This window comes from Mandrillus leucophaeus, unplaced genomic scaffold (assembly GCF_000951045.1).
Source record: "Mandrillus leucophaeus isolate KB7577 unplaced genomic scaffold, Mleu.le_1.0 Scaffold565, whole genome shotgun sequence".
Classification (NCBI taxonomy): domain Eukaryota; kingdom Metazoa; phylum Chordata; class Mammalia; order Primates; family Cercopithecidae; genus Mandrillus; species Mandrillus leucophaeus.
In genome coordinates this window covers 424,637-436,892 of record NW_012106086.1, presented here as the reverse complement: position 1 = coordinate 436,892, position 12,256 = coordinate 424,637, and the positions used below count along the sequence as shown (strand labels likewise).

The following is a 12,256-nucleotide window of genomic DNA, read 5'->3' as shown; positions in this document are numbered from 1 at the left end:
TTTTTAGTTGAGACGGGGTTTCACTGTGTTAGCCAGGATAGTCTCGATCTCCTGACCTCGTGATCCGCCCATCTCAGCCTCCCAAACTGCTGGGATTACAGGCGTGAGCCACTGCGCCTGGCCTATCGTTTCTTTTAGAGAGGAACCCTAAGGGTTTCTATTTTGTTTTGTGGGTAAATTCTAGCAGCCTACACCTCTAAGTGCTGGAGAGGAGAGGGGAATAGTGGTGGTGCTGGGGAATGTAGACTGATAACAGCTTGTCCCATGTGAACCTGTAGCTTGATCCTTTTTCAGCCCCGTTTCTCACTCCTACCATTCCAGCTTGATTCTAAGTAGTTACTGTCCTAGTGAATAGCTTCCACCTCCTTTGTGGCCCTCTTATGGTTTTATTGGCTTCTTATGTTTTTCCATCAACCTGTTCCTATCTACCATCTGTCATCTAGAACAGACGTTTTGAGATGTCAAATGTTTTGAGCTGCTGGCTACTTGTTTTTGTAAATAAAGTTTTATTGGCACACCCATGCTCATTTGTTTGCATATTGTCTGTCTGGAGCTGCTTTTGTGCTACATTGGCATAGTTGAGCAGTTGAAACAGAAGACAGCAGAGCTAAATAGTTGCCACAGAGACGGTGTGATATGCAAAGCCTAAACTATCTACTCTTGGGTCCTTTACAGGAAAAATTTGCCCATCTCTGGTCTAGAAATGTTTTGACATTTTTCATTTTCTTGTGCTCAAACCTACCAGCCTCACCTTCTCACCCTCTTCATAGATAAGTAATTAATTCATTGTAATGTTCTCTTTTAATTCAGTAAGATCTGAGGAGGCATATAAGCCTCCTCAAGCCTCCAAATGTCTACTGTCTGCCTGTTCTGTCCTCTTGAACTGGAAAGACAGAGTCCTCATTCTTATACTCTGGAATATACTGATGGTCTGCTTATTGATTATTGTCTTCCATGTATGACCTTTTGAGGTGCAACAGCCAGGACTGTGTGTAATTCCTTGTTCCTTAATACAAGGCCAAGTATACAGTAAGCCTTCACAACATGTTTGTTGAATGAATAAATTAATATCCTTATGTTTGAATTTTCTTTTCAAGGTGGTGAGGAACAGCTATTTTTTTTTCTTCTGAATACACATGTAAAATTCCTTTACCTATTAATAATTCATTTTTATATCCTTTTTCAAGATTAGGTGTATAAACAATGGTTAATGTTATCGGGAATGGAGAGGACCTCGTGTTCGAGAGGCATGCCAGCCTACTGATTTGCATTCTACCTCTTTCTACTTTTTCATGTTTGTTTTTTTTTTAACTGAGTAATGCAATGTATTATTTTTTTCTTCACAACGTTGCATTATTTTATATGTTAACAAGTTGTGGCTTAAGTAACCATATGTTTTGTAGCTGAGGAACTACCTGCATAATGATCCAGAGTGTTTTAGGAACAGTATATTTCAAATATTTTTCAAATGTGATTTTTCAAGAAAATGTCTGACTGTGTGAAATGATTGCAAAGGATGATTGTGAAACAGAAGAATTTTAAAATAGGAATAAGAATAAAATCTTAGTTGAGTAGTTTTTACTGTGTTTTGATGTATATTTTTGTTTGTGTTTCTCTTCTCGACCATCTGACTATTATTTAAAATCATTTCCCACATAAATTAAGAACGACGTACTAAGTTCTTAAAGAAATGATTTTGATAGTAGACATTTCCATTGGAGTACATTTGTCATTTCTTGTACTGCAGTGAATGTGTTTTCTCTTGAGTCATGGTGTCTTTAATAGTACCAATTTAAAATGATAGCAGTACGTGAAGTAGAGTCAGCACCTGAATTATTGGCTTATTTGGAAATTAAGTAAATGGCCTCTTTTAAGATCTTCTGCAGAAGAAAGTATAGAGCATTTTTAATAGATATGTTTCTTTTCCTATTATTTCCCATAAAAAAGAAACAGAATTGGAGACTTGTAGTTATTTGTTATTTGATTCATCCCATCTCTCTTGAACTCTTCCAATACATTAGCAAGTTTGTAAATGCAGAAGTTTAATTTATTGTGGTTTTTTTTTCTGTGACTATATCTGATTATATATTTAGAGGAAATGGAATGAGATATTGGCATCTTCCAAAAGAAGGAATGAGAAAGATATGTTCTTTTCACCTTGTGGATATTGAGCTCTTGAATGATACAGTGATAAAGAAATGTTCTTGGCCTCTGACCCAAGATTTCACAGGGCTAGGATTCAGGAGAATGGGCAGTACCTTGTGTGTATCATTTTTCCTCTTGCTTTTCTACTTTTGCTATATATGTATAAGCTTATGAAAAATAAATATTTTCTTAAATATATTGTATTTTACTCTATTAAGCTTACACATTTTCAAAGAAATTATTTTAAATTGAAACTCCTAGAAAAGAGAATCAATGTTGTTTGTACAGTATCATTTGTAGAAGAGTGTAGGAGTTCCATAAAAATCTGGGAAACAGTAAAATGTAGTCAGTGGAAAATATCATTGTAGTATTTACATTAGTACTCTTCAGTATAATTTTCCAAGATGATAGAACTATTCGTAATCTGTGCTGTCCCATACAATAGCCATTAGCCACATGAAACTACTGAGTACTTGAGACATGGCTACTGTGAAGGAGTGCAATGTTTCTTTATATTTAAATATTTTAGTACAGTAATTTTATTGTCCTTTTGTAATTATAGACTAACATTTTAATTTTGTTCTACTTAATTTTTGATTCTTTTTTCTTTCCAGGAAAATATATGCAGATGATGAACATTCTTAAGCCAATTGCCTTTGATGTTATTCATTTCATGTCTCAACTATTTGATTATTACTTGTATGCAATATATACCTTTTTTGGTCGGAATGATTCAGTAAGTCCACCTTTAGAGGGAAAAAATTTTTCTTCTAAAATTTATTTTATAAATGTCAAAGTTTTTTGTTCTCTTTGTAGAAGATACACAAATAACATTATTTTGGGGAATGCATAAAAAACAAAATTATTGATACCAGCTTTCTGTCTGCCTTATTGCCTTACTTTTATATTAATTTTAAGCTTTCGTATGCTAAACACATTCAACTTTTTGGAAGAAAAAGTGCAATGTCTGTTTCTAACTTTGACATGTTTTGGCAATGAAAAATGTACAGATTGCTTTATTTAAATCTGGCTCCATGTAAAATACAAAACAGTAAATGAGACATTTTAAATATTGGCTAACAACCTTAGCAGTCACTAGTACATCTAAAAGATAATGAAAAATATTTATTAAAATAATTGAAAATCTGAACTGAGCCATCTACCTGCCATAGAATTAATGTTTTTCTGCACCTCCTTTTTGCGTTTCCAAAACTGTTATCGAGTATATCTTTTTCTACTACTTACAGAAAATAACACAATATTAGGCAAGTAACTAATTTGATACTTTAAAATTAATTATGTGATTTGCATAGATGTTTGACAGTTTTCTGTGTAAAAACATTCCATTGAGTCCTATGAATATAATACTAGTTATATTTCACATCTTTTTAAAAATGTAAATTTCAATGTATAACTACATTCATTATATAAATATTTATATCCTTGCTGTGATCACAAGTATGTCAAAGACATAATCATTTTATATAGGACCCGAATTTCTGGGGTTCTTAATTCTGAAAAATATTTCTTAGAATGCTAATATGACCAGTGACAAAATGTTGCTGCAGAATTTATATACTATAAAGTATGTATTAATTCATCACCCTGAATTTGGAAACTCACTAAATATTAATCAAGGAAGACCTTGTAGAGTTTTAGCTAATTGTCAGAATGTTTTAGTCTTGTAGGTGAGCCTTACTTTGTCTTTTGGGCCATGCCTCTAGACCAGTCCTGTCTAAGAAATTTCATAATAGTAGAAACATTCTGTATTAGCAATGTCCGGTATGGCAACCACTAGCCACACATGGCTGTTGAGCACTTGAAATATGTATGACTAGTGACTTAGGAACTGAATTCTTAATTGTGTCTAATTTTAGTTAGTTTACCTTTAAATATAAATAGCCACATGTGACTACTATCATATGGGACAGAACAGTTCCAGAACACATTATTGATAAGGTGTGTTAAAATAAGATCTTTCTGAAACTTTTGGGAACCAAATGGTTTTGGATGTGATTTCCCAGCTGATTATATACTGACACAGAATTTTTTCAGAATGGCATTCTCTAGTACCCCAGAAATTTAGCAAAGTATAGTTACTTATTGTAAAATATATTGCATATTTGATTTAAGATTTGTTATGAACACAGTATTCTGATATTTTACATTTAAACCATTTTTAATTCTGTAAGACTCAGTAAGAGCTATTTAATTATACTGAAACAAAGAAAATCTATACATAAATAGCACAAATAAGCACATGCATGTGTATAATATTGAAGTGGTAGTTTTTAATTTCCTAAGAGAATAAGCTTTTCAGGCCCATTAGAAATCATAGAAGTTTTCATACTCATAAAAATAAATAAATACTCCAAATTTACCCTATTAAGTGTTGAATCTTAGTGGCACCAGGGGAGGGGGAATCAGGTAATGTGTAGAATGGGAAGAACAGGTTATATGGTTGTATCTGCTTCTCTGTCAAAAGAAAGGGACTTGTGTGAGAGAATTTAGATGGATGCTTCTTGTGGAAAAATAAGCATCTTTTTCTCAGGGGTTCTGGCTTCTAGAAATCATTGGTTGGGGACACAGTACATACATTAGTCCAAAGGATTCCTCCTATTAATACTATTTCCTCCAGAAACTCCTGCTATTAACTGAACTGGTTATTACCTACTTCCTCATGCTCTATTTTATATCTGATCCATTGGATTCTATTATAATAATGTTATTCATAGTATTGCTTTATCTTGCCTTGTCCCCAGCTTTCCATTGTTCACCTCTTAAGTTATGTTTTCTTTGGTCTTTCTGGTTCACATTTTTTTGTGAAGACCATCTGTAATTTACTTAAAACAGTAGTAAACACATAGTAGACACTCATGGTGTATGGATTGATCTTCTAATTATTTGCCATTCCAATAAATCTTATGAACATTCTTATTTGACAACAGTTTGTGAGCCTCGTTTAAGGTTACCTTTCATTAGTAAAACTGTTTCTTTGTAGAGAGCCTATAAATAGGTATCTGTATATTTAAGAAATGAATTAACTTCCAATTCCAGGTATGACAGACTAAAACCTTTCTAGATAATATTTCCTGCAGAAAACAACTATAAAATCTGAATGTTATAGAAAAGGCAACTATTTGAAGACACTGGAGAGTAAACAGAAGCAGCAAATAGACTCTGGTGAGGGGTCCATGCTAGTCTGCAGATGGGAGAAAGGGGAGCTATGAAAATAAATTTTATCCCCGTGGCTTTTTAGCTCAGGGCTAAGTGCAGTCCATGTGGCCCACGGGTAGAGACAAGCACAGGAAGACCTGAAGTTTTTATGGACTGGAGAATCAGAAAAGTGGAGCCAGAAAACTGGAAACACTAAAAATAGTAGAGGAGGCTCAAAAGAAAAAAATCCAGAGAGGGGATTTCCAAATTCAGTCCACCTATATCTCAGACTGTGAAATATGTGATTCCATGATCCATGATTATATGGAACAAACTGACTGCAGCTCAGTGAAAGAAAAAAAATATAAACAGAGACCAAAGCTGCTGCACAAGAGACAGTTTATAGTTAAAGCCCAGCCAAGAAACTTATGTACTGAAAACAAAGGAAATGATGTTTATGGGAGAAAAATGACAGTATCCAGAATCTCCAGAATGAAATCGGTGATGTAATCTAACTTTATGTAACAGACACAGCACCAAATCAATCTAGTTTAAGATACTGGAACCAAGGGATAAGGATTTTAAATGGGCTTTTATCACTGTCTTCAATGAATTAAAACAAAATATATTTTAAATGCTTGAACATCTCAGCAGAGAAATAGTAAATTCTGGTAGTGACAATAATAAAAAAAAAAGGAAACCCTAGAAATGAAAAATATAATTTCAAAAACAACAAAAAAGTTTACTCTATATACTTAATAGCCAAATGGACATGACAGAAGAAAGAATATGTGAACATAAAGATAATCAAAATTATTCAAAGTGAAGAGCGTAAAAAAGGATTAAAAGGAAAAAAATCTCACAGACGTTTGATTATATCACATGGTAAAACATACATGTGATTGGAATACTAGATGGAGAAGAAGAGAGAGAGAATGAGTCAGAAAAAATATTTGAAAAAACATTGGCCAAAATTTTGCAGCTACAAGGTGCTAAATGAACAGCGAGAAGAGGAAGCATAAAGAAATGTACAGCGGAGTACCTATGATGAAAATTTTTCTTGAAAAACATAGTAGATATATTATATAAAAGGGACCAATAATCTGATTAACAGCTGACTTCCCATTAAAAGGCTATGGGGGCTTTTTGTACCTTGAAGGTACAAAAGAAAAAGAAATACTGTCTATTCAGAATTTTATATCCAGTAAAAACATCATTTGAGAATGAAAGTGAAATTAAGATACTTTTAGATTAAAAGAACAAAAAACTAAGAGAATTTGTCACAAGGGACATATAAAAATTCCTAAGGGAAGTTAATGAGACTGAAGGGGAATGATAACACATGAAAACCTAGATCCTCAGAAAAGAGTGAAGAGCATTGGTAATGGAATCTACCTGTGGAAATTCAAAGATAATTTTTTCTTTTTCCACTTACTTTCTTTATAAACCACAGGGCTGTTTAACAGTGAAATCATAGCATAGTCTTCCTGGAGTTCATAATACATGTAAATGTATTACATTTAAAAACTATAACAAAGTATGTGGGGAGGGTGTGGACGTATAAGATTGCAAGATTTCTGTATATTAGTAAAGCAGTGATGAATATCGTAATCCATAGGACAACCATGAAACATAATACAAATAACTTTAACTCTTTAGCTAACAGGAATATTAAAGTAGAAATCTAAAAACATATTTATATAATTACAAAAGGCAGGAAAGGAAGAACCAAGGAGGGAAAATAGAGATAAAATATAACAGTAGGTGCAAACTCAACTAATCATTGCATTAGATGATAATGGACTAAACTCTCAAATGGCAGAGATTGTCAGAATGGATTAAAAACAAAGTCCACACTAAAAAAACAAAAAGACGTACTTTAAATATAAAAAAGAGGCTGGACAGGGTGGTTCAGACTTGTAATCCCAGCACTTTGGGAGGCTGAGGTGGGAGGATTGCTTGAGCCCAGAAGTTCGAGACCAGACTGGAAAATTTGGTGAAACCCAGTCTCTACTAAAAAGACAAAAATTAGCCAAATGTGATGGCTTGCACGTGTAGTCCCAGTTACTCAGGATGCTGAGGCAGGAGGATTGCTTGAGCCCTGGAGGTCGAGGCTGCAGCTGTGATCACACCACTACACTCCAGCCTGGGGACAGAGCGAGACCCTGTCTCCAGAAAAAAAACAACCAACCAAACAAAAGAAAAACCCAAACAATTGTGCTGGAGATCCTAGCCTTTGTCATAAGATAAGAAATATAAGGCATATGGATTGGAAAAGAAGTTAAGTTGTCCTTAATTGCAGATGGCATGTCAAACCCTAAGGAATCCACAAATAAGCTTCTAGAACTAATAAATAATTTAGCAAACTGCTAGAATATAAAGTCAGTATACAGAAATCAATAATCCAGTTTGAAAATGAAAAAAATTTTTAAAAAGCTTTACTTACAGTAACATCAAAATTTTTTAAGAAATTTAACAGATAACTTGATAGGTTTGTACACTGAAAATATTAAATCATTAGAAAGGGAATTAAAGGCTATGTAAATAAATAATGAGATACACCATGTGCATATATTAGAAAACTCAGTGTTGTAAAGGTGGCAGTCTTCCCCAAATCTATAGGTTCAGTACAATCCCAATCAAAACTATAACAAGGTTTTTTTTTTTTCAAGAAATTTAGAAGTTTATTTTAAAATTGATACAAAAAGCCAAAGATTCATAATGGCCAAAACATTTTTGAAGAACAGAGTTAGAGGATTTTTATACCTGACTTCACAAAGACTTAATCCAGAGCTACAGTAGTTGATAAAGTATGGTACTGGCCTAACAGTAGATCAGTGCAACAGAAGTAGACACACTTACATGGTCAATTGATTTTTGAAAACGGCACTAAGGTAGTTCATTAGAGAAAATAGTTTTTTTAGCAAATGGTGTGGGTACACTTGGATATAAGTATGAAAAGAAAAAAAAAGCCTCAATCCCCCTTCTTCATACCATACACAAGAATATAAATAAACATTGTTTATAAGACCTAAAGAAGTTCCAAAACTATGAAATGTCTAGAAAAAACTAGGAGAAAATCTTTGTGACATTTGGGTTAGGCATATGCTTCTTTGAAAAGACACAAAAAGCATGAAGCATAAAAGAAAATATTGATAAAATGGGCTTCCTCATGGTTAACAACGTTTGCTAAAGAGGCAGAAATACGAAAAGTCAAGTCAGACCAGGAGAAAATTTTGCAAACCATATGGAGAAAGGCCGTGTTCACACAAAGTGTAAACAACTCTTATAGCTCAATAAGAAAACAACTCACTTAAAAAATGGGAAGAGATTTTATCGGGTATCTGCACTGCAAAAGAAGATATGAGAATGGCTAATTAGCACACGAGAAGATGTTTGACATCACTGTCGTCAGAGAAGTGCATGTTAAAAGCAATTGCAATACGTCTGTGCAACCACTAGAATGGCTAGTTAAAAAGCACTGACAGTATTAAGAATTGGCAAGTTTGTGGAGTCTTTCAGTCTGCTCCAACTTCCGTAGCAAAATAGCGTAGACTTGGCTGCTAAAGAACGGAAATTTATTTCTCAGAGTTCTGGAGGCTGGAAGTCCAAGATCAAGGTGGTGGCCAATTCTTTTTCTGGTGGGGGGCACCCTTTCTGGCTAGCAGATGGTTGCTTTCTGGCTGTGTCTTCACATGGCCTTTCCTTTGATCACGTGGAAGGAGATAGTAAACTCTCTAGTGTCTCTTCTTAAAATGTCATGAATCCCATCATACCAGGGACCCACCCTCATGACCTAATCTAAAACTGATTTTATCTCCCAAAAGCCCCATCTCCAAATGCTATCACATTAGGGGTTAGGGCATCAACGTGCATTTTGAGGGAAAACACAAACATTTAGTCCGTGACATAGAACAACTAGAATTCACATACATTGTGTGTGGAAATGAAAGCAGTACAGCTACTTTAGAAAACAATGTGGAAGTACCACATTGTTAAAAACATATTTAGTATATGAATTAGAAAGTCCATTTCTAGTTATTTACCCAAGAGAAGTGAAAATAATATGTGTCCAGAAAAGGACACACACATGAATGTTCATAGTGACATTATTCAAATAGCCTAAACCTGGAACCCAAACGTTAGTTGACCGAATAAGTAAACTGAACAAGAGATTGTACTGTATCCATACTACTAAATACAATGAAGCAATAAAACACTACAAAATACCACCAGACCCAACACAGATGAATCTCAAAAGCATTCTAAGTAAAACACATCAAACACGGAAGATTATATACTATGTGAATCCATTTATATGAAATTTTAGAAAAGGCAAAAACTACAGTGAGAGAAAGCAGGTCAGTGGTTAAGGGTGAGGGAAGGGGATAAGGGAAAGGGTATGAGGACATTTTTAAGGGTGAGAAAACTCTATCTTTTTATGGTGCTGGTTGCAAGATTGTATGCAATTACCAAATTCATCAAACTATACTTAAAAAGATTGAATGTAATTTATATATAAATAATACCTTAATGAAAAGAGAAGAAAAATGGATTAATGAAGTTTATAAAACCTAGAGAAAATAAAAGGTATTACATATCATAAAATTAGCGTATAAAATCAGTTCATGTTTTGTTGCACAGTGTTATGGCACAACTATTTTCACTTAAGACTCTCTGACACATGTAAATAATTTCTCATTCTTGTGTCTCAAATGGGAGAAGAAGAGGAATAATGTTCATGTATGCTTGTGTGTGTGTATATAGTCACATAGTCATACATACATAATTTCTGACTATGTTAATGACATACATTTTATAGCTTACTCTTAATAATGTTTTAAATTTATTGGCTCATAGAGAACATTGTAACATTTTTCCGAATGCCTTTAACTATGTATGATTACCTCTAAATTACCTTTATTTTCATCAATGGAATCATCACACAGGGAGCTGACTAACTGGCTTTTCATGTCTTATTCTTACCCTTCTCAGTTATGCTCTTGTGAAGGTTTTTATAAATGCTTTGGCTTTGTTGTAGTGAATAGATTTCTATCTATACTGTGAAATGTTTACCAAGCCTAATAGAAAATTGTATTGATTTTTGAATGAGGATTTAAGCTATCACTAATTTGTATAAGAAAAATAAATGAGCAAAAAATATAAATAACTTTATGTTGTTATGCTGCTACATGAACACAGCACAGCATATCTTACATACAACAGAGTATAATATCTTTATCTAAAATCTCAAGTTTTACAACTAAACATAATGACTCTTGAGAAAGAAATTCTGGAGAACTCTCTTAATAATTCTTAAGATTGATACTTGTTAGTGTGTCCTGTGAATGCACACAGGTAAATGTTTCTTTGGTTCCCTTGAGATTTGACTCCTTTGCTTGATGTATTAGAATTTGTAAATGCAATTTGGAAACCCTCTGAAGGCTAAGTATCTGAATGAAAACTCATCAAATACCTTGGTTAATTTGAAGATGTAACATTTGCAAGATGATCTCTAGAATGATGTAACAAGCCTTTTTCTTTTTCAGTTGGAATCCACAGGACTTGGCCTTAGTAGTAGTAGACTAAGAACAACTCTAAACAGAATACAAGAAAGCCTTATTGATCTAGTAAGTAATGAATTGGAATATATTCTTTTGGATTATATAAAATGCAAATTAGCTATTCAATCAATTTTGTATAAATGTGTCTATATGTATATTGAGTAGCGGAGTCCTCAGAATTAAATGAGTGCATATAGGAAGTAAAACATTGCTTATAGTCTGATCAGAGAGAAACTAGTATACATAAAAGAATATGATATTGGTCATATGTCTAGCACAAGTTCAAAGAAGAGAAAGGTTTATGTGAAAAACTAATATCAGAGGAGGACTAAAGGAAGAAGTGACACTTGTGCTAGACTTCGAAGACCAGGCATAGGATTAATGGGAAAGGGAAAAGTCTTTAAATTAAGGTACACAGGGTGAGCAAGGGCCTTGAGGTGGGTGCAGTACGAAGTTTGACAGATCTTAGGATTGGGACACTGGTATATGCTGCAAAGTTAGGTTGCATTGAGTGTTTGGGACACTTTATAAATGCCTTTGAAATTCAAGGAGAAAGTTTGGGTTTAGTTGCTGTGTAGTAGGGAGCCCGGTTTTTGACTATCATCATAGGATGAAATGCATGTTTTAAGAAGACAGGTTAGATAGCAGCACAGGGTTGACCTCCTGTAGTGTTTCAGCTAACATAAGCATTTAAAATGAGAAAAACTTTCTCATGGTTGGTCACTGTAGCCCGAAGTTTATGTTGTTTAGACGTTTCTCCACATCTATTTTAACCCCAGGCTTCTCTGAATTTTCCTTTATTCCTTCAACCTAACACGAACAAGCAATCATTTTCCTCATTTTTCATAAGCTCTACATTATGTGCATACTTCTGTTATTGAAGCTTTTTATAAAGCCATGATTATTCTTTTAAGGAATACTTGTTGTAACAATTGGTATATGCCAGGCATTGTTATAGAGCTGGGAATTCCATCAGTGCACAGAAGAGATATTTCCTGTCTTGGAACTTGTATTTTATTGGAGCAGAGAGACAAACAAATGTATAACATAGTGTCAGATACTCATTGAATACTAAGACAAAACTGAAGCAGTGATAGGATGGGGATCTTGAGCAGAGCTGCGAATAAAGTGAGTGAGGCATGTGCTGATATCTCAGGTGAGCGCTGTTTGGGCAGAAGAAATAACTGGTATCCTTCTCTCTTAACATTTGGAGATCCTTTTACCCAACATATTTTTAAAAATATAGTCATATCACTTACCTTGGCACATAGCATTGCTTCAGTAAATGTTCATAGAGTAGATGAATATACTCCAGTCCCTTAGTGTCTTGTTTCTTGGCATAACTTGGCTTGTTTCCTTGGTTATGATATTTGTTTAATCCTTGATCTTCA

At 33.9% G+C, this 12,256-nt stretch overlaps 1 protein-coding gene across 2 annotated transcripts in view; it reads left to right on the top strand.

Moving 5' to 3' along the window:
* CCDC132 (coiled-coil domain containing 132) overlaps nt 1-12,256 on the top strand; it is a 130,228-nt gene that overhangs the window by 87,791 nt on the left and 30,181 nt on the right. For both annotated transcript variants that reach the window (XM_011998265.1, XM_011998266.1), the window contains 2 exons: nt 2,760-2,881; nt 10,851-10,931. In XM_011998265.1, coding sequence (XP_011853655.1) covers nt 2,760-2,881; nt 10,851-10,931 — 203 coding nt within the window. The remainder of the gene's footprint in view (nt 1-2,759; nt 2,882-10,850; nt 10,932-12,256) is intronic.